The 23,399-nt window shown below is 41.5% G+C and overlaps 1 protein-coding gene across 4 annotated transcripts in view; it reads right to left on the reverse strand.

Moving 5' to 3' along the window:
- The window catches only part of arhgef25a (Rho guanine nucleotide exchange factor (GEF) 25a), a 53,916-nt gene that overhangs the window by 18,991 nt on the left and 11,526 nt on the right, over window positions 1-23,399 (reverse strand). Inside the window, exon 1 of one of the 4 annotated variants that reach the window (XM_055049828.1) lies at window positions 21,685-22,473. The exons of the other annotated variants lie outside the window; for them this stretch is intronic. Within the exon in view, the coding sequence (XP_054905803.1) occupies window positions 21,685-21,793 (109 nt within the window). The 5' untranslated portion in view covers window positions 21,794-22,473. Of the gene's footprint in view, window positions 1-21,684; window positions 22,474-23,399 lie in introns of those variants that run through there. 4 annotated transcript variants of the gene reach the window in all.

The following is a 23,399-nucleotide window of genomic DNA, read 5'->3' on the forward strand; positions in this document are numbered from 1 at the left end:
TATGTGTATATCATGGTATTCTGCCTGCCTGTAATAAAGTAGCTTTATCACAAAAAAAGAACTCCTACAACTCTGAAGACCTATTTATGTGTTTTGTCAAATAAAGTAAGAGTTAATAAATCTTTTGAGGAATCTCTGTTTTACAGTAGAATAATCAATTCCAAATTATCCTATCAGATGTTGTCCAGATTCCCCGAAGACAGTGGAAATGCAGAAGGCTCCATTCTCACACCTCTTTCATCATCCTTTGTACGCCGTAGTGCATCGTCAGCTTCCGATTTACTGGACATACAAACATCATGAAGTATTCCTGAGGACAGCTGATTGATAAAGTTTATGGTTTCACACCCCGCGCCATTGCTGGCCTTGAACTTGATGATACTCTGGGCAGTGAACCATTTCGCGTTCATCAAAAGACTGCACTCAGGAAAAGGCAACTCATAAAGAAACCCAGAGCTTAGGGCAATTTGTAGAAACCAAAATACCTCATTGTGGGAAGAGTACTTACGGAGAACGTGCAACTTCATTCCAAAAGACTCCAGCTTGGACAAAAAACTAGAATCTTCTTGCTACGAAGCAGCAATAATAACGAATTGTACTTCTGTGCAGCCTGAGCAGCTTTTATATTTGTAATCCGACAAGATTAAAGAGAATCAGTTTTTAAAGAAATAAAGACAACCTCATAAGTTTTATAACTGATACTTATTTCGTAACAGTTTTAATCTTAAGGTCAACTTGTAAATGCTGATCACTATAATTAGCATTTGCTGACTACTTCACAGCGAAGAGACTGAAGTTATCCTACATAAACAGGCACATTTTCTAGTCACTGTAAAGTCAATAACACAACCTGCTAGCATTAGCGTCATGATAGAGCACATATTTGTGGTGAATCTTTGTTATTTTATCTCATCAGGTCTTTGCGTAGGTGAAGATGGGCCATTTGTGAGGAACGATACATATGGCATCTTCTCTACCTCAACAAATTGGATCAGACAATTTTTTTGTTGTTGTTGTTTTTAATCCAGTTTAGATTAGTTAGCACCGCCTCACCTGGCTTGACAACATAATTTGAGTATTTGAGTGAATAACGCAATCCCAGCAGTTTTTAGGGTAAACAGAAGTGGAAAAAATTTAAAAATAAAACTGCTTTGACTTCAAAACCAGCCTCACATAAAAAGGAAACAAAAGGGTACATTTCTCACTTTTGTAAAATGTACAAAAGCGTAAATCAACATCTCCACTCCAAGGCAGGAAAGACAACCGGAGTGAGGACGGCTGACATCTGACATTAAAAAAAAAATGCACTAGAGGATTTACAGAATCTGTGCTGCAAAGCGATGTCAAACGCACATGGGAAGTGAGCAGGAGGTTTAGTTGAGACCGGACATCCACTTTAATCTTTTGTGGAGATGATGGGTTGGTAGGAGGGGGGCTGGGAGTTCTTGCCTGTGTCTGTTTGTTTTTTCTGTATTGTCTTCAGTTCCCATCCTGCCTCATCCTCTTCCCCTCTCATCCTACTGCAAATTCTCTTCGGCAGTCCTCAGTCCCGCGATTGCCTTCTAAAGTGTGTGTTCATTTCCAGTTCAGTCATGTTTGCCATCCATCTTTATGCTTTTAGACCTCTGACCCTCAATCACTCACAGTAGAGGGATTCATTTCTCATGCTGTTAGCTTGCAATCTGCTCTAATACATCATCTCCTTCACCTCAGGTTTCGACCTGCTGTGGCTGCTGAATTAACTTCTTTGTGCTTTTGAGTAAGCACTCTGCAGCAGACGTTTCTACTAGGTTTGTAAATCTGTTGCAGTTTTGTTTATAAGGAGATAACAGTGTTTATTATGAGGGCCTCAAAGTGAGATCTTATCCTGGCCCTGAGCAAAGTGGACCCAGACTGCAAACAAAGTGCAAACCATTCTGAGTAGGACTGCACTTAAAGCTCTCCTCAGTCCTATAAACACTTTTTTTTCTCTCTCTCAAACAAAAACACGCTACTAGCCGGTGTATTACAGATGCAAAATCCTTTATCTTAATGGAGGAAACCAGCTGTAGCTTTGCTAATATTTCATACCTGTCAAAACGCAAAGATTTTGGTTGAAAATGTTCTTTTTCTCCCTGTTATTGTCTGACCTGTTCCAGACACTGGGGCATCATGTGCATGTTGCTGGTATAACTAATTGGCATCTCCCCTTTCAACAAACTCCACCCTGCTTTATTAAGTTGGAGGCAGTAAGGAAATCTGAGCATACCATAACAAGTAGCTGGGCAGACGGAAGAGATAAAAAACATGACATACAGACTTGTGGGATCTGCAAAAAGACAAAACAAAGAATGAATCATCTGTGAGTTTTGCAAGATAGAGAGGTCATAACAATCTGGTTGACTCTTTTCACCCTCCTGTGTCAAGTTCTCTGATCTTCCACAAGGCGCCAAACCATAAAGCTTGCATTTCCCTGCTCGGTGTTTACAGACTGAAATCCACAAAGATGCATGGAGGCAATTTTTGCTTTGATGAGCCACGGTTGCTGGTGCGAGACAGACTGGCCTTACAAACTCCCGATCTAGACACAGCCGTCCAATGGGTTTTCATAAGCAGAAAAATTTCCATGAAACAGCAGATTTGTGGATATTGGTCAGAACAGCATGATCTGAGTGGTTTGAGATGATAAAGAAGTAACAATAACTAGTTCTTACAGCCATTTAATCAACCACATGTCCAGCTCTAAATGCAGATTGGAAATAGAAGAATTGGCCGGGTTTGAGAACAAGAAACTGAGATTACAATTCACATGGCTTATTAAATTGGAGAATAACAGATTGGAAAAATCTGCTATCTGATGAGTCTTGATTTCACATTTGCCATAAGAACAAGAAAACATCTATCCTTCTATCTGTCACTAATTTAATGCTTCTGGTTGCAACCAGCTAACTGGTAACATCACTGCTAACTGGTGGTACATGTGGTTTTCTTACGGCTGGGCAGTGAACCTCTACGATATTGTGGAACGGTAGACTATCAGCACGGATATGCAGTCAACATCTGCAACAACTGTGTCACAATAACACATCAATGTGAACCCAAATCTCCACGACTGCGCCACAAAGAATTTCTGGAGGCAAAGAGAGAGTCCAGTCGAGCAGCAGGAAAAAAAAGTGTGCCTAATAAATTCGCTCTGACGGTGATGCAGTTAAGAGTACAGTTAGGAATCAGAGATCATACATCATCCACAGGGTTTATGACAATCCTTTCGATCTGTGTCCATGGCAATGCTGCACACTGTGCTCCCACTATGGATGAGCTTCCCTGACCCTGCAAAGTTTACTCACAATAGCTTAAGTACCGTCTCAGAAGAAGCTATTAGAGAGATTTTTATAGTGAACTAGCAACAACTGATAAATAGGAAAAATGATGAGCCTTCCCACAGAAAAAGAATGTGTAACACTGATATTGTTCTACACCTACAAAAGAGGAAAAAGGAAAACATTCCTCCCACTTGCTGTGTGCTGATGGAATCTGATGATATTCATCTCCGTAATGGTCCTACTGAGCAAAGATTAGCCGGGCCGATTTTGTTAATGCAACTTGAATGTTGTTTAGCAGCTCGCAAAATTAACAGTCAAAGGCGCAGGGCGACGAGACCGCATTAAGCCGCCCCTTTGCCCCGTGGTGATTTGTTAATGCTGGGCTTTCACCGGTCGCCCACTCATCGTCTGAGAAGCTCTGCTGTGCCTCCTGGGGGGAGCAGGGCAGGCTCATCCAAAAGTGCTGCACTCTGCGACTTCAGATCCAGCACCAGGAGATGTTGTGCAGTACTTCCAGATTTTTCTCTGATGTTTTTTCACCCAACTGATATCTGATCTTCTCATTAGGCAAATAAATGCCTCGTGAGAAATTGTTCTTCGTAAGAACAATTTAAAAATGTATATATGTTACTCCCTTGCTGGCGTGTTCATTTCCATTGAATTCTCAAATTTTCTGCACATACAGATTGCTTGACTTGATGTACTTTACTCAAAATTTGCCCATTAGATTCTCAAATAAACACAAAGTGGTCGATAATTTTTACATTAAAGACTTTCAAATACACCTTTTTACAATCTATAATCTCTGAAATATCTATACCATAAAATCCTCATCAAATACATTAAATTTTGTCTTTTAAATGTGAGTGTGAAAAACGGAAGACTGCGAATACGTTACCATGCTACTTTAAGTAGCAACATTTCCTCTTACACTGAATATGACCTCATTTGTTTCTGTAAACTTTTCCAAGCTTTAAAATCACACTATCTACTCAACAGCTGTTTTTTTTTTGTTTGTTTTTTTTTCATTCAACAGAAGTTTAAGACCAATTAATTCATAAAAACTGAGTCAAGTGATGCATCCTTTCAAACTGAAACAGCATGGAGTCTTGAGTTTTCACCCAGACCGGTTTGAACTTTGAACCACCGGTGTCCATCTTTTCCATCGCGCTTCAGCGTGAGTTTGATCGCAGATGAATGGAGTGATGAATAGGGAAACCTAACGTTGCAGTACTCTCTCACGAAGATTATAAAAATATATTGAGTAGAACCTGAACTTCAAATGAGAATCCCCAACATTATTGAATCACAAAGGCGGGGGGGGGGGAAGTAGACATGTTTCAGACAGTGAAGTTGATTTATGAGCTTTCACTGATGATCCACCGGAAGTCATCTCCTCCAACTTCCCCGCATCGATCGGCTCCTGAGTGAGAGCTGCTGAGCCGGCAAATCAGCCTAAAAGCGTTGGCTGTAATGGAGCAAACTTGTTTCGCAGCCCTTGCGCGGTGGAGCTCTTTGTCGAGCCTGCGCGGTCTCTCGGGACCAAAGGCAATTTAGGCATTGCGGCACTCCTCTGATAAACACAAACACGCAGACGTGCAGATGCCCAGAAACGTGCATGTATTAAAACGAACTGATCAAGGACATTTTTATTGTATTTTAATTTATTTCATTTTTTCCCACAACCCAGCTGCTGCGTGTCTGCAGTGTGGCCACCTGTGAAGTGGAAAACGTGTCAAATGCCCTGCTGAGTATGAGATGGAGCTGCCAGTCGTTGTCAGCACCTCACAGATAATAAGCGCAAGGTATTAGAGCTGTAATTTCACAGCTCTGCCCTCACTGACTCGAGGAACTCTCAAAGCAACGTGAAGCATAGTAACTTTCTCAAGTGAATCCCTCCTTGTAAGAGAAAGAGCTTTCTTCTCCAGCAAAATTACACTTTATCCCCTCAGAGCAAATATCCCGGCAGGCCGAGGCTGCAGACAGACACTGTGTGCACTCAAGCATGCGAGAGTACTGTAAGCATTCACCTCCAGGAGCTCCGTGGCATAAAATTTATAATCTTGCTTTATACTGATCCCCAATACAGAGATTTTTCTCTCATATTTCTGTCCTTAAAAAACATTTATTTTTTCATTATCGCACATCCTGTTGGCCCGAGGCATGCCTTTTTATTTCTTCATGAAACCTTCAATATGCCTCTTTTTTGTACTTCTCACCTCCACCTGTCCCTCTTTTCTGCCCTCTAATCTTCTGTTCTAGGCATTGAAGCATTTTTTTTTTCCAAAATGGAACCGCTTTCTGCTCTTTAGAATCAGGAAGCGCAGCTCTTTGCTCTGATGCAATGTCCTCTGCAGCTGTGAGCCAAAGCTGCTGAGACCAGCATAGCCTCTGACATGCAAAACCATCCGGCAGAGAAAGCAGTGACACAGGAGGAAAGGAAAAAGTGTCTGCAATGTCTCTTAGGCATTACTTTTCCATTTCACTTTAAGACTTTGGATGAGTATGAAGTGTTCATACCTCTTTAGCTTTCTCACATTTTGTGATATCCCAGCCACTAATTGCTGAAACATTTCATTGGGATTTTGTGTGACGAACCAGCACATAGCTGGGAATCAGAAGAAAAATGAGGCGTGGTTTTAACCTTTCCAGATCTGGAAAGTGTGTTTGCATATGAATACGTTTTAAAACCACCTTTCCACTTTAATCTTAAAAAGTGTTATGCAGCCTCAAGCAGGCTTCCTTCAAGAACTACTCTGAATTTAGCTCCATCCATTTTCCCACCAACTGCCTTTGAAGGAAAACATCCTGACGGTGGTGTGTCCAGGTGTTCTAAGGTATTAGTTTTTAACCATGCATTTGTTAATTTGGGTCAAACGGTTCCGCTCTGGTGTCATGTAAACAAGAACGCCTTCTTTTACATGTGTGGAGTCCTTAGCATTGCTTGAGGAATGCTACAAAAATAAAATAAAAATAGCTTTCTTCCATAAAAATTGTGTTTATGGTCTTCTAATTGAATTGGCAGGTTTTCCAACCTGATCTATAGATCTCCCCAGATGATTTAGAGATATCTGAGTGAAGGTCCCTGAAAACACAACGACAACAAAAAAAAGAAACTAAAACCTACCACACTTTTCAAAATTGTTTGAAAACGTAGATTTATTTTTTTTTTTAAACTTCGTCTGGGTATTTTAGGGTAGACAAAGTAAGAGGGTGAATCTTGGGCAAATGGAAAAGGAAGGGATTTTTTTTTATAGCATAATTATGAAATATTACAAAGTAGACAGAGGTCAACACTTGCCAGAAGGACTAAGGAGAAAATTAAAGCGCAAAGAGAGCAAACACTGGGAGAATTGGCATCGTCTTACTGTGTTTAGCAGAAGACAGGAGGAAGGACAGCTCCACGATTGTTGCTGTTCCTGTGTGTGCCATATGTGAGTGTTTTTATGTCCATAAAGTCACACACCGCGCTCAGACAAGGGAGCAGTGGTTTCCTGTCCTCCTGTTGACCTACTTTAAGCAGACACACACACGCGCATGCACTCACTACTGTGATTCCCAGAGCACAGAAGGAAATACGTGGTAGACACATCAAGCGGCGCACAAACAAGTCGCCAGGGTCGGCTTCCTGCTGTCAGCACTCACACTTACATTCTGTGGCAGATTTTTTTTTATTTTTTTATCGGGATCAAAGCCACGCAACAAAAAAAAAAAAAAAAAACTGAGAAATCATGCTTTCGTTAATCCTGTCGTCTTCATAGAGAAGTGAAAAACAATAGATCGAGAGGCTCCTCGTTATGAGCTTTAAACTACTTTAATTATTAGACAGATATCAATTTGCCGAGTGTCACCCAGAACCAGGTCAACAGCAGAATGGTGATGCATCTGAATTTGTGAAGGGTGCGTGTTTACGTCAGAGATGTTGCTCCCTGCTGAAATAATCCTCCTGACATTTCAGATGAGCTTTCGATTGTTCTTTCAGAGCTCACTTTGCATCTGAATTGGATCTTTTCAATAGTGAAAAAAATAAAATAAAATAAAAGACAAGCGAGGCAGAAAGATGCAGGGACAGAGTGACGGAGAAAATCTAACCACAGGCCCTGGTTTTCCTCAGACCAGAGTGGGAGACGGGAATTGTGTTTGTGGCCTGAAAGCTCCACAAACTTTCAGGCTCCAGAAACTCAGCCTTCAGGATGAGTTTCTGGTTATATTGTTTGTTTTTTTTTTGTTTGTTTTGTTTTTATTATAAGCCCTTGAAAAACATATCCACTCATTCACACAGAGTCGGTGCTGATTATTTTCCTCTTGGATCACTTTCACAAAAGCTCAGGTGCTGTGATTTTAACTGAACTCTCTAATGAATCAAAACCTCCCGCTGGAGTATTAAACGTATGCTGGCCGTTCTCTAAAATACCACAAATCCTACTTTTCCCATAATGAATCTAGCATTGTTTTATGCTTTCCTCATTTAAGCTTTATCTTATGTTATGCTATGTTCATCAGAAACACACCAGACAATTCTGATTGGTAATTTTTTCTTTTAAATTTATAATCTGAATATTATGAAGTGAAATGTACACTTCTTACCAAAATAATGCTGGATATGTGTTAAGAACACCGGATGCTCAAAGAAATGTATAAATCTGTCTGGCAGACGTCCTTAGTTTTGGGCATTTTGTACGTTTAAATTCCTTGCAATAAATGCAGAGAAAATAACTATCAGAATGAGATTACAAGTAATTTTATTGTGTGTAGCAGTGTATTTATGTCTCTGTATGTGTGCCCTGGTTATTACAGCAGAGATCTTCTCTGCATCAGCCGCAAGAGTGCTCACAGAGGGTTGATTATCACAGCAACTGAAGACACACACAGAGTAAAAAACTCAGAGCAAGAACGGCAAGAACACACTAATTTCTCGGGGCAAACAGGGCTATCATTAGGGCCTGGGTGCCCGAGAACACACAGCAAATTAAAAGCGATTATAATTTCGCTTGGCAGCTGTGGCAGTGCCAGCAAGGAGGCCTGAAAGGAGAGCCGGGCACAAAAACTACAGTTTCCTGCCGGGGCTGCAAAGACGTGGAGCTTCTCCAACTGGCCCCGACCGGGATCGCACACGTCACACACACACGCTCTCCAGAAGATCACATCTGTCAACTGCAAGATTTAGATATACACACACACACACACACACACACACACACACACACACACACACACACACACCACACACACACACACACACACACACACACCCACACCCACACACACACACACACACACACACACACACACACACACACACAAAGTTGAAGTAGAGGTTTATCCCTCATTCTGCTCTGGTACACAGTTTTGGCCTCCAGACACGGTGGTATAATGATCCTCAGTTAGACTTGATGGTATTTCCAGACACATATTTTCATTCCTTTCCACAGCTCTGCATTTCTCCCCATACTCATTGCCATAGCAACTAAACCCAGTAGGAGAGGGAGAGAGGGACAGCAGCACACGAGATTAACCATCAAAAAAAAAAAGCTCAACCTACACATGTGGGCACGTACAATACATCATGTTATACATAGCTACATACGTGGCGCTCGCACACTCGTTCTCACACATTCACACGAAGTGAGTCATTAGCGTGGACTGGTGCAAACGCTTCTGCAGTAACAGAGCACAACGGAGAACTGTCAGGTTTTAGTGGATATTTGTGAAACAACACGATGCGTGCAGAGAGGATGCATCTGAAGAGCTAATTCCACATTCAGGAAAACCATCTGCACCTGTCAGCCTTTGTGTGCTTCACATCAAATCCTCTCCATATGGCCAGTCTCAGGATGTCTTATGAATAATCAAAATCTATTCAAGTGTTGCAGGGCGAGATTCAACACTCACCCCCACGTTTCTATCCCAGGCCACAGCCAAGCTCTGGATCTGTACTCGAGGCTTTCAGGTTAGTCAGACTCAATCAAAAGCCATTACAGCTTTATTAAGGCTCGATATTTTGATCACCTGGTCCCATTTGATTCTTTGGAGAGGTGGGTGAGAATGTCCCTTACCTCTCAAGTGTGGCAGCTGTGTTTTTGGTCTTGCCAATAACAATTAAGTTGGAGGAAAAAAAGGAAATCTCATTGTTTGAAACCGGCTCAAGTGTGATCATCTGGTCCTGGATCATCTGGCAGCTGTTCGGCCAAACTATTAGCTGCAGTGAGGTTTCTCAAGGCTATATTTAAAGTGAAAGCTCATGTCAATTGTAGTGATCAATAGTACGTATGGATCAGTGACAGTCGCTGCATCACCTGATGACGAACGGGAGACGAGTCAGTGTGCAGCGTTCTGATGATACATTGATCAGGCAGAATACGGAGGAAAATATTTACAGAAAGGTTATTTTGTGGCTAATACTGTAATATCAATGAATCAAGAATCACTAAAAACCAAAAATAGTAAATCAGTAGTATTTGTTTTAAGATTAAGGGCTTTATATGTACGCAATTGTGTATCAACATTTATAAAATCAAGCCAAATGAAAATAACTTAATATCTTGTATGTATTTTTTACCACCTCATCATTTTGCAGTTCATCATGTTCAAGAGTCTTGCTCTGAAAATCTATAAGCTAAAAGAAAATGTGTTAATTTAGAGCTTTGTGCCACGAAATCCCTTCAGATGAAACTGGTGCGTCTAGTTGAGATTGCACCAGAGTTCACTCTCAGTAATGTCTCTTTCCATTGTTTGCTTTGCTTCGTGAACTGTTTTGGAAAGTTTCTCAATTGAGTATTCTCTGGAGAGAGCTGCAGAGGATGCAGAGGAGAGCCACCAGGATCTGAAACCCCCCCTCTGGTCTGTCAGCCACACTGATGTGTTGTCAGACTGCAGTCTCAGAAAAAATGCACTAGTGACGCTGATAAATAAAAAGATACTTTAATAGCTGCAATACTGTAGAGTCTGATTTCAGATCCAGATTAAGTAAAAACATATAAATATGAGTCTCAATTAACCTTTAAATTGGCAGATAATGTTCTTTTATAAGATTTTTTAAAAATCCTTTTAAAACATAAATTCACTGCCATAGATGCATGACAAGTTTGTCTCTTTCTGGTCTTCACAGAAAAGATTGCCCTTATTAAAGATCTTGCCAGCCAATTATTGCTTCAACATGAAAGGGATAAAATGAGCACTTTTACAGAAATGATTCTCATTCCTCACCAGAAAAAAGGTTTCTCACTTGGAAACACATGCCTGCGAGATTATAGATCAATTATAATCATAAAATTAAGAGAAGGAGCCATCAAAGTTGAGGAATGATGACAAAACATGTTTCATGCGACACCACGAAGGCGAGGTGTTGTTGGACTTTTTGATAATGAGTCTATAGAATGCTCTTCCATTCTTCACATGTGTAGCATTTGTTTGAAATGGATTTTTAAGGCCAACCATCATGTTGAGTAAAACTAGCTAAAACAAACTTTAAAAATAAGGTTTTAACAGATTCTTTATTCACTCATGGTATTCTGGTGACCCAGTTGTTTGGACCAACTGCTTCCCACATCAGTAAAAATGTGAAAAGTTGCTGGAACTTATCAAACTATAGTTTTTCTTAAAAAAGGAAAATATGTAGTACGCCGGTTTGCTAGATTTCCATCCACTGCTCTAAGAGAACTGTTTATTTGACTTCCTCCTGGTGATTGAACAAATCCCTATTTAAATCTTTGATATATAAACTGAGAGTCAGGTTTGATCTGGAAATTTTCCCATCACTACTTTGGACTTGGGTGGCCCATTGTGTCACTGTACGCACTGATGCCTGAATTCGGTGCTCTAAAACTAATCGCATTACACTTTGGCTGCCGTGACCTCGCTTTTTCTGCCTCTTTATGCATTTTACATCTTTCTTCATTTCTGACAGGGAAACAGGGACATATTTATGAGCTAAAAAGTTGATTAAAAAGGAAAGACCTGTGAAATGACCCAAAAAAAACCGTACACCTGCTAAAGCCACCACAGCACAGCACTGATTAATAATCAGTATTTTACCAGAATGCAACGAGTAGATAAGACAACGCGACAACTGAGTATAAAAAGAACCATTTTCATACATTTCCCTGATGGCCGCATACATAAAATGAGCCATACGGGCCAAACGAGGGGATAGTGTTGCAGGGGTGAAGTGGTTGCTCTCCCCCTCTGCACTGTTGGAGAATTCTTTCTAAACAAGGTATGGAATGCACTCCTGTGTTTCATAATTTGTTCCCTCATTCTTCTCCTCCGCACGTTTACAAACAGAGTTCTGAGGAAGAAGGAAAAAACAGGGGGAGAAAGATTGTGGGAGACATGTGGAGCCGACATAGATGGAAGCCCTGGAAACATGTCAGGGCAAGGCGATTAAGTCGAGGAAAAGGGAAGGAAGAAGGAAAAGTGAAAATAATGAAGAAAAAAAAGAAGGAAAGGTGGGAGGGTTAAGATATGATTAATAACTGGATGACTGACTGTGTGCTGACCAGAATGAAAGAGAGCGAACAGCGGGGAAAACAAAGAAAAGAGAAAATGAGAGTGGCCCAGGAGGGATCCTAATGTTCAAGTTGGCAGATCGACCCAAAATTCTGACCAGCAAATTTCCTCATGCAGCAGGAGACTGGGAACAATTGGTCCACTCCCCTTCAACACCTCCCTTCTACATTTCACACGCACACGCTCAGACTGCAGTTTTATCCGTCGCTACTTTCCTCTGTGCAAAGAGCAACACTATAAGGACCATCTCAGCTGCCCGATACAGAAGAGGCAGGGGGGCCTGGGGTAGGAGGGGCGAGGTGGAGAGAGGGGTGGGGAGGGGCTCGGAGTGCAAAGTTTAAAAATATCTCAGAAACACAAGGCTAGGGCCACAGCCGGCCAGCATACCTTCAATTTCAGCTATTTTGGATGCTTTTTTCCATACCGTCTGAAAGTCTGCCTTCGAAGCTGATGACAGCAAAGACGATTCCTCCAGCCGAGACATAAAGAGACGGTCACAGAAACTTTTCCCCCAGCATTTGCCAGCAGGTGCTGTTTTCTGTCAAAAGTGGCCCCGGCTTGTTATCAACGCGTATTCATGGGTCTCCGAGGTCGCAGGTTAGAAATCAAAAACTTTGGAGTGGGAGGGGCGGGAGGGGGGACTGAAACTGAAAGCAGACATAGTAATAATGCAAGACACAGAACCTTTCCACCTCTGTGTCTGTAACACATCACCACTAATCTCCAAAGGGCCAAATGGACAAAAAGAATGTAAAAAATGTTCATGTTTTTTTTACCAATGAGTCATGTGTTCTAATCACTGTCTGTGTAGTGCATGCTCCCTGCGTGTTTGGTTGGTTTTTAGGGGATAAGGGGGATCTAATTGTGCCCTCTTATGTGCAGCAGGTTGAGGATGATTTGCCTTGAAGGCAAGTGTGTCATTCTAGATTTGGAGATTTGGCTTTTATAATCAGACCCACACACGCAGGAAAACTGTGTCATAATATAATGAAACGCCAAGCTTGATCAAACATTTGCAGCATTTTTTATTATTATTATTATTATTTAGGAGTGTCTCATAGAAGCCTTTGTTCTCTCTCGCTTCATAATTCAGCAATGTAAATGTGTGTGGTTGCGTGTGTATGCGTGTGTGTCATTGCTGTGGGGGATCCTTGTTCTCGCTGCATGCATGAGTCAACATCAGTCCCCCTTACTCACAAACAAGCTCAGATGGGAAAAGGAACATGTAGAGTGTAGATGCAAGAGGAAGACTTGAAAGAGGCCTTTTAGAGACGAACGAGAGACAATCTTCAGAAAAAATTGAGAAAGATTAAAGCCACAGAGTTCAATTTATAGATTGTAACCTGCCACCCCCCATGTAAAGTCACTTTTCTTCCAGTTGCTCAGTGATCACGGAAGCAGTTTGCTATGTTCATTAGCAGAATGAGTCAAATGTCAAGATTCTTCATCTGAAAGTGTTACTTCCTGGTTTGGGTTCATAGGATGGAGGAAAATAGAGCATTGGAAAATCTTGTTCCTGACTGTCAGTTTTATTAATCCATCCATCCATCCATCCATCCATCCATCCATCCATCCATCCATCCATCCATCCAGCCAGCCATCCAGCCATCCATCCATCCATCCAGCCAGCCATCCAGCCATCCATCCATCCATCCATCCATCCATCCATCCATCCATCCAGCCAGCCATCCATCCATCCAGCCAGCCATCCAGCCAGCCAGCCAGCCAGCCAGCCAGCCAATTATGACTGCAGCTTTTTGGGAATTTTTCCCATGTTTACAGCGCCGAAATCTTTTTGCTACGAAGGGCCTTTTGAGTTTTCTTTTACTTTCACAAAATACTACCATTTTCCTTCATTCTCTCACATAACAAAAGAAGCATTATCCAAATCTGTTTCATTATTAAATCGGCAGCTTGGATTTCCAGCCTCTGGCCCATGAGTCTAATTGACTGTGGGCATCATAAGCACACCATTTTCCAAATGGTTTGTCAACAGTCTTTGCTGGGAAGCAGGTCTCCCTAATGGCCCTCTGGTAGGTAGCCTGCTAATGTGCTGCGCAGAGTTAAAGTGGAGCGTGCTTTTGTCTCTCATTTCACCATCCCTCTACCTGTGTACAGTGTCCTCTTGGCTGTCTCCATCACATTGACTACTCAGTCAATAGTCCTCTCCATGCTGTGTTGTCATTAAGTCACGTAAAGTAGTGTGCAAAATTCTTGAGTCTTTCCCCACACATTTCTGTGTTGGATCTAAGGATTAAATATGAGTTTCACCGGCATGTGAATATTTTTTGATAAATCTCTTGTTTAGAGGCCTTGTTAGGAATTTTAACTCTAAGCGACGTGTAAGAAGACTCTGAAACTCGGGGGACAAGCTCCCGTTTGTGTTTACTCATAACAGACAGCTGGCATGCAAACATCTCTCAAAGACAGTTCACCTTCCTCTTGTATAGCTGAAGCGTTGAAACCGCCAAACATGAATATGATGCATATTTACGTCAAGCTCTTAGCAGAAAACTTGCTGAAAACAATATTAACGTCTTTGTCAACAATCCACTTGTTCACGCCGATGCTGCCACAGGATCAGTGACAAAGTCCATAGAAAACGTTGAAAGACCATCGATCAAAACAACTTCCAACTCCCCAAAACAAATTGTGTGAATAAATCAGCTGTGGTTTAAAACTTTTGCCCAGTGCCTTGTTTAGGGTAAGCATTATTCTTTCTAAATTGTCTCAGTCATGCAAGCCGTCACACACACACCGACACTGCCGTGCTTTCCAAATAAGTACTGCTTGTATTTCATGTCATATTGCTGAAAATGTGGAAACAATTTGTGGCAAGGGTGTCTGTGTATGAAGCCACAGAAAGACTCTGATTAGCCCCACAACCTTCTGAGGAAAAGCGAATGGGTTACACGCAGGAACGACGGCCATCCAGCAAGGCATTTAGTCTCAATGGCAGCAGCTAAAATCGCACAAGTTTCTCCTTTTTGCCTTTTTGTTTTCTCTCTGATAAGTGTGAAAGGAGTTGATTCCTCTCTGCATGCATGCATCAAGAAATACATTCGTGTCATCATTTAGCATATAAAGTAGTTATTTCCATGATAGGTAGGAAATGAATCATCCTGCTCTCTGACTTTTCCTCCAGAGTCTACTGAGAAGCCTCTTCAGAATAGATGACTCACAACATTTTTCATTGACAGATTTGTCCAGGACAACCAAACAAGAGCAAGATGACGATGATGGTCACATCAGAAATCTGGCTGCTCACACTTCTTTGTCACTCCTTTGAAAAGGTATTTTCCCCGTTTTGTATTTTTATCCATTTTCTTCCCCCTTTTTTTCAAAATTAAATGTTTCTGTTTATATAAGAGACAAAGAGAATCTGAGTAAATACAAAAAGCAATTTTCAAGTAAAATGCAATTAAGTTATAAGGCGTCTTTCAACATTTAAGATTAGTAAACGTGAGCAATGTACAAAAAAAATCAAGAGAAATCAATCAAAATAATATTTAAGAAATATGTTTCTACTAAAAAAGCAAGTTCAAAAGCAAAGAGTTTCAGAGTCTCGGGGTCAGTGAACAGAAAGTTCTGTCTCTCTTTGGTCATCTCAGTACCACCAGTACCACCAGTAACACCAGTAGAGCCTGAGCATGGGACTCAAAGGTGAAGAACCCCTCTGAGAAAATCTGGTGCCTCTCTGTGAAGAGCTCTCCAAGTCAGTAAAAGAATTGCAGTCTGAAATAAACTTGAAGCCAGATGATTGGAGTCACATGTGGAAACCTGGAGGATTTTAATAGAAGCCTGGCAGCAGCCTTTTGAACAACAACATAGGAGACCCATGTGTAGCAATAATCTAGTCACGGGGCAGCAAAAACATGAATAATCATGTTTAGGATGAGAGATTAAGATTGGCAATATTTCTCAGATGATAAGAACTGAAAAGACTTGACATGCATCTGAAGTAAAAACCAGAATCAAAGTGGGTTTCTTACAGAGAATTTTGGCAAAAGAACAAAGAGATCCAAAGGTCTCATTTGTCCCAAACAAATTTTCCTGGTGTAAAGATAATCATTTCAGTTTTATTTTCATTTAATTGAAGAAATAAGTTTGCCATCTACTCTTTACTAAAGTAATTTATCAAACAGTAGAGTTCAGACATTTGATCTGGGTAAACCAAATGAATATCTTCTGCATAACCGTGTAGTTACAGGTTGACAGGCACAAGGGAGACCAAATAATAGAAAAACACAACAGGTCCAAAAACCTAAGGTTCACCAAATAGAATTGAATAAATGGAAGATCTGTATTTACATTATTGTAGCTCTGCAATCCCACTCTAAAACAGCTCAGAACAAAAACAGAGTAAATATCTTTAGAACGGTCTAATCAAAGTTTGAACTTGCAACTAAGATGTCCCGGCTGTAAGCATTCCCATGCAACCCTGCAATGTTGTTCAAAATAAGGAGTGAGTCAAAATGTATCCACAATACAAAAAGACTCTTTGTCAGTAGTTCATAGTATAATTAGTTGCATGCATTTTGTGTTGACTCAGATTATGACTGCCTCATTTGAAGACTAGTGTTGTGACCTGAAACATTTAAGCGTCCAAAAACCAAAGAAAACTGCGCGTGGGTTTTTTTTACTGGGATTGTTTGTCGTTCAACCTCAACTATTCCAGTTAAGATTTCCAGACAGTGTTACAGCTAATGTTTGTTAGAGGCACTCTTCCAAAGACAAAAAGAGACATTATGTGCTCCAGTGACATGCCTGACCTATGAGAACAATGGTGAGGGCTGAGGAACTACAAGTCCAGCCTGTATTGTTCAGTGTTTCCTATATAAACAACACAACAGCGCCCAAAAGTTATTGCAGAGGTCACCGTTTCGTTCACGTTGTGTGTGCGCATTGTGTTGTATTAAGAGTTCTGACCAACGTCAGCGATAAAAAAGTTATTCCCTTTCCTCACCTCTTGGCCTTGGTTCATTGGTTACTGGTAGGCTGTATTCACGTAACCCAGCTGACAGACAAGCAGTCGGGCAAAAGAAAAGAGGCTGAAAACAGCAGAACATCCAGAACTAACCTGGGAGACGAAACAGTGAGGTCCTCTGTGTTGTGCTACCAGAGGGCATGTTCCAGTAAACAAGTTTACATTTATTATGCAATGTCAGAAGAAACAAAGCAAGTAATGAGATTTTAATGGTGGTGATTAAAAACTGTTGTAGAGCACTACCCCTGCTAATATTTTCCCTCTGAAATGATGAAATGATAAGATGTTGCAGACAATTCCTCCACGTAATAAGAAAATGTGCAAGGGAGTAGTACAATAGGACATAAGTGATTGTTATAGTTGACTTCATGTGGGAGACTAACAGAATTAAAAGATTTTCAAAATAAAATATGTTTTGTTTTTCTTCCAGCTTTGCAAATCAAAAGACTGAAATAGCTTCTCTAAAACATCTCAAAGTGACTCACATTGGACAAAGAGCATCTAATGTTCAGGTCTTGACACTGGTTATGACTTGGAGGTAGGTCTGGACTTTGACTAGGCCACTGTAGCATATAAAGTCACTCTGATCAAAGCTCTGGCTGAATGTTTAAGGTGGTTGTCCTGCTGGGAGGTGAAACTTCCCCCCCAAAATTTGTTCATCCACCTTACCATCGATGCTGATCTTTTTCCCCTGTTGTTGATGGAGAGAAGCATCCAACAGCATGATGCTGCCACCTTCGTGTTTCAGTGTGGATGTGGTGTTTTTAACAATGTGATGTGTTATATTCCACATACATAGCTTTGAATGTCCGCCAAAAAGTTCTGGAAGCACTGACCGGAGAACATTCTTCCAGGTGATCGTCCCCAAAATGAATTGTAGCAACTTATAGATTTCTTTAAACAACAGCGTTCGTCTCACCACCATAGAAACACATTTTCAGAGCTGTTAGCACAGTTATGCTCTTTGTCGCATTGTTTTATCAAATGAAATCACAAAAAAAAATGTAATTAAAGCTTGTGGAAAACTGTGTGTGAATTTAAAGTCAGCACTTGGTAAGTCCTGCCTCGCTGTTCTGGAGCCGGCGTTGACTGTGTTTAGACTGAAGTGGTTAAGCTTGGTGCTTACTGTTAAAAACTGGAAGCACGCAAATATTTTCCAACTGCCTGATTGCTGTTTTATTTTTCAGACAGACTGTCAGCACAGATAATCACCTGATCCAAGTGCTTTAAAAAAATGCAACATGTCAAGAGAGAAGCTAAGTATTTATTAATGTCAGTTCTCTAAAGCTGGAGGCGATTTGGAGTCAGACTCCAGCAGCTAATAGAGGTTTGGGTTTTGTATTCCAGCATTGTCATCATGTTCGTCTTTTAATGATAATGTAGTCCTGAAACTTCACATTTTATAGTATGAAAGAAAATCTTTCTTGAGCTGTTAATGGGCATTGATGATATTCAGCTTACCAAGGGGAGTTGTGCATGGCTGATGGTCAAAAAAGATGTGCTTGTTTGCAGAGACTGAAGTGCTTCCAAGTAATAGACCGGAGCTCAGGCCATGAACTCCAGCTCTCGTTCTGAAGGAGCACAAACTGTTCAACCGCTGTTGATATTTTTGCTCCAAACAAATAATTTTTGCGGCCAATCCCGCTGACAGCTCCCAAGGCTGAAACGTGTCAACCGGCAACACACTGTTGTCTTTGGCAGATGCCTGAGCACCTTGAGTGCCCATTGTTTTGCTTAACGTGGCTCATTGAGAGACAACAGAGTACTTAGCTCTGTTCAGAATGAGAGCAGGCTGCTGATCCTTAACATGTTGTACCTGACTGCCAATGCAGTCCTGAAACACTTTGAGTTGTTTAAAATTGGGAAATCTGTGTTTATTAAGGCGCCTTTTAATAGTCTGAAATGTTTCACACCTCCAATCCCCCACATGTTTACATATTACGCGTCAAGCGTGTGTGTATTTGCCGTAACTCATGTAGAAGGTGTAATAGGGGAGCAGCAGACGATGGAAAAGGAGAATATCCATTACATAAGAGATTAAAAACCAAAGGAATGTTAGGTATGTGACCAAAAACCCTGGCCAATAATGTGAAAGTCAACTCCAGGAAGCCCCCCCCCTGAGTACGGAGACTTGGTGGGTAGCTCTACTGTACGTGCCTTTGATGTAAAAGGGAACAAACACACAGCAGGGCACCAAGGCATAAACTCATATCATGCAATTAGACACCACTGTTGTTTTAACTTTGCTTTGGGCCACAGCAGCAGAGGTCAGACTCTGTGAGAGTGCAAAGCAACAGCCAGGGCAGTGAGGCGACTGGCACACAGTTAGCGACAACCTAGCAGAACTTTCAGTTCTGCAGCAGTCCATGCTGCTTTTCTTCACGACGAGAAAGCACGATTCGGAGACAAAGAAGGTAAGGAGGCTGAGTTGGACAAAGATAGCTCCGAGTCATTGCTTTGCAAGCTGCCGGTGAAGGTCCAGTCTTTCCACTCAACTGGAGTGAATAATCAAATCAAATCCCAAAGAAAGAAATGCTGACGTTAAAACACGGTGACAAAACCAGGAACAAGCTCCCAGAGCAGGAACAGGGGGGAAAGGCTAAAATCATAAGTTTTGAAAAAAAATGTCATTTTAGTTATTTTATTTTATTTATTTATTTGCTAAATATACTGGAGAAGTTATGAACAAACCAGGGCCTGTTTTAAATAGCAGTTTCCGAAAGTTTAAAATAGTAAATTTTGTGTTTTAATGATTGGCTATTCACACACTTTTGTCATTGGTTCCAAAATTCTGCACATTTGAAAGGATCATATGACTACTTGCCGCTACCACAACAAGATCTGTAACTTTGACGGTGAACTCGACAAGAGAAGAAAAGGGAAATAACTCTCCACTTGGCACACTGATGCTGGATTCTATAGCAGCCGAAAGAAAGTGGAAGGACATGAGAATAATTCGAAGTCAACAGTAGTAGTCCTGGCTTTGGATGTGACAACATCCTCTAAATCAGTGACAAGAAAACATGCCAGGACATAAGTATTATAGTCTGTCTTTGGTTTACCTAAAGCAGATGAAGACCTGTATCTTTTGGGGGTTTTAACTCCACTTTCTTTTCCAGTTAAGTCTTTGTCCTGACTCTCGAAGCTTCTTGTTGCTCCTGTGTTGAGTTCTGGAGTTCTTCCCTTGGTTATTACTGTAAAAATTTGAGATAACTTCCACTCCTCAACACATTTGCATAAAACACTTAAAAATGTGTCTTTTCTCCTTTTCAACACAAACACACAGAGAGTGATGCAGGGCAGCAACGTGCTCACCCTGCAGCACCCTGCGGTCTTTCGGGTGGCTGAGAGCTTAAATGTCTGAAGCGAAGTCAGTCAGTTGGCCTCAGGCAAAACAACCCCATGTTGTCTGGATCGGTGGGTGTATCTGTGGCTTCACATCAGTCTGATCCTAGCATGTGGTCAGCAGAGGCTCTGATTTAAAATTTGAAATAAGTTTGCCCAATCCCTGATGGCACTTTGCACCGTTTTAGGGCGCTTTTCCAAATCTGTAACTTGAATAATTAATAAAGAAAACCATTGACACAAAACAAAACATAAGCATTATCTGCTTTAATAAAAATGGCTGTGATGACAGGCGAACAATATTAGATTGTATAGCAGGCTAGTTATATACAGTTTTGTAATTTTATAAGAAATTATTAAATCACCTTCTGCAAGCTTTGTATAAACCTTGGATGCACTGCACAGCTGCATGATATAGCTCATATTCATCCAAGGGTTAGCAATAAATTTGAGCCAACAACACAAATACATTGCGTTTGCTGTGTATGCTAGTGGAGGTGATGCTTTGTGTTTAGTGCATCACAAAATGTATTAAGATGTCCATGCTGCATTGAGGTGTCAGTGAGTCACTAACAGAATAGTGTCTGCACAAAACCACGCTGTTGGAATGGCATTATTGTATTTACTTTTCTCCAGTGTCTGGTACTCGCCATCTGGGGTTTGTGTTTAACATGACCATAACATGAAAGCTATTATGTTTTCCTGCTATCCTGCAGCAACTAATGTACTGCTTGGGTTTCAGATGAGGTTTTGCGGATGGAGACTGAACTCCAAATGCAGCAATTAGTAGAAATTGTTCAGGTTCAGTGAAGGGGTCGCGTAATATACAACTTGATTGGATGCGGAGATTGTGTAAGATGGCCGCAAATTCATAAAGTTGAGTGAGGGTAATGCTTTGTGTAAACACTTTTTCACAATGTCATATTTTCTAATCAAAAAGTTCCAAGTGACATCATGAGTCATTCAGGCTGAAACCATTAACTTCCAAGTCTGCTGTGATGTATCAAATTCAATCCAGTCATAACATGTCTGCATTGAGTCTGATTCGAGTCCACATCTTCTAATGTCAGTGAGAATAGAAAAACCAGTTGTTTCATACCGGTTCTGCCTTTCACGTGCAACACATCATCTATTGGCACACACTCATCACAATGACGAGGTCCGCTTTCCAAATCCTACTCACAAACAAACTTGTGTTCCCGTCTCTTTCTTAAAGGGGGAGAGTGTGTGATGCACACCGTGCTTCCTGTTTCCCACTGTGCAGTCTACTGGGGGGAAGGACAGGCTTTGCCTGCTTGGATCTGGACGTGTATCACACACACTCAAGCACATGTGCACACACACACACACACACATCTATTGCTTTAGATAGAGCTGCAAACTGAAGTCCACACTTTCAAACTCTGCATATATTTGGAAAAGCGACTCGGAAAACAGCCTATCTAAACATGCAGGAGACTGCTTTAAGTTTGGTGATTGACAACAACTCAAGGAAGATTTGTTTTTTGTTTTTTTATGTGTTGGTATGAGCATAATACTGACCTCTGACTCTGGCATAGCAGCAGCCACACTTAACTAGGATTTTTCGGAACAAGTGCTGGCAGCCACAGCCTCTGTGGTGGCGATGGTGATGGTGGTGGCCCCCTTTCATGCTGTTGAACCATGAGCAGAGGTGGGCATGGGGCCCAGCAGTCAGTCTCTATCCCCCCCCACCTCTTTTCTTCAGCTTTACTCCAGGAAAAGTGTAAATCTCCAAAAAAGGTGTCAGCTGATCCTCTTCTTCTTCTTCTTCCTCCTCCTCCTTCTCCCCTTTTTTCTCCTCAGTTGACTATTAACAGTGCTGGAGCCCACATCCAAGACACTGGCAGTCCTCAAAAGAAGCAGGCAAGAGGAAATCCACACCAACAGGGGATTTGTTTTTTTTTTTTCCTTTTTAAAAGGCGGTGAAATGTTCCTGTGAGCTCATCATTACACTGAACATGTACTCTCCTCTCTCTCTGTCTCTCCGGGGTTTTTTCTCCTGCCTCTGCTTTCTCTCTGGTGCTGAGCTCTCGCCTCTGTGAACTGCCTGGTCAAATGACAGACGGGGAGACTGTTTCAGAGAGAGAGAGAGGGAGACGGAGATAGCAGGGGAGAGATAGAAAGAGAGAGAGAGTAAGGGGAGGGGTGAGAAGGGTGGAGTCTACGGATCTTGTTGTCAGCTGTTCCAGTATAAGGTTCTCACTCCCTTGCCTTTTCTTTTTTTTCTCCTGTCCTCCGTGCCTTTCTCCCACTCCCCTACTTGATTTTTCTAGCTGCCTCTGTTCCATTTCCTCTCTTTTCGGCGACCCCCACTGCCATATCTGTTATCCTCTTTCCTATATGCTTGAGTCTCATGGTGGCAATCCTGACATGGGGAGCCTTAGACAGGACTAGATTAAATGTGTTCTCCTATGTCTGCTCACCTCTGACTCTGTAAATAGTAACATCCGGGTCTGCAGTGACACCGATTGCTATTTAAAGGCCATATGCAGATTTATGTGGGGTGTCACTTATTTTTCGATAAATTAGACAGGGGTTCAGTTTCTTTAAGACATGCTTTCAGGTTCTGGGTCACACCTCTTCATAGAGAGACGTGTTCATTTATGATCCTTAAGGTAGCCATTTTATTTCTCTGTGTCTCCATGGAGAAAATAAGCAGTATCATGTTTCATAATGTTGCTACTCCGGCATAGTGTGTGTGTGTGTGTGTGTGTGTGTGTGTGTGTGTGTGTGTGTGTGTGTGTGTGTGTGTGTGTGTGGGTGTGTGTGTGTGTGTGTGTGTGTGTGTGTGTGGGTGTGGGTGTGGGTGTGTGTGTGTGTGTGTGTGGGGGGGGGGGGGGGGGGGGGGGGGCGGGGGTGTGTGTGTGTGTGTGTGTGTGTGTGTGTAACTCTCGACATGCAAACTTCTAACTCTTTGTCTGACATGGAGTAACGTACTTACATAAAAACATAAGCAGAGGAGTAGCACAAAGAGTCCAGGGAAGTACCCTGTGAGTCTGTGGTTAAATATTAATTGTTTTTAATGATGAATCATTTATGGAACAGATAAGGGCTTCCTAATACACAGAGTTGCCCATCTGTACATTAATTGCACTACTGATGTTCTAGATCCATCACAACTTCTGCGTTCAAGTGTTATTTCGAAACTCCTTCATTCATATCAGAAAAGACAAAGAGGTCAATGAATTTAGAATATGTGGCATGAAATGTTATATTGTGGTTTTTCCTTCTATAAT

Source organism: Poeciliopsis prolifica, unplaced genomic scaffold (assembly GCF_027474105.1).
Source record: "Poeciliopsis prolifica strain line A6 unplaced genomic scaffold, Auburn_PproV2 SCAFFOLD029, whole genome shotgun sequence".
NCBI classification, from domain to species: Eukaryota; Metazoa; Chordata; class Actinopteri; order Cyprinodontiformes; family Poeciliidae; genus Poeciliopsis; species Poeciliopsis prolifica.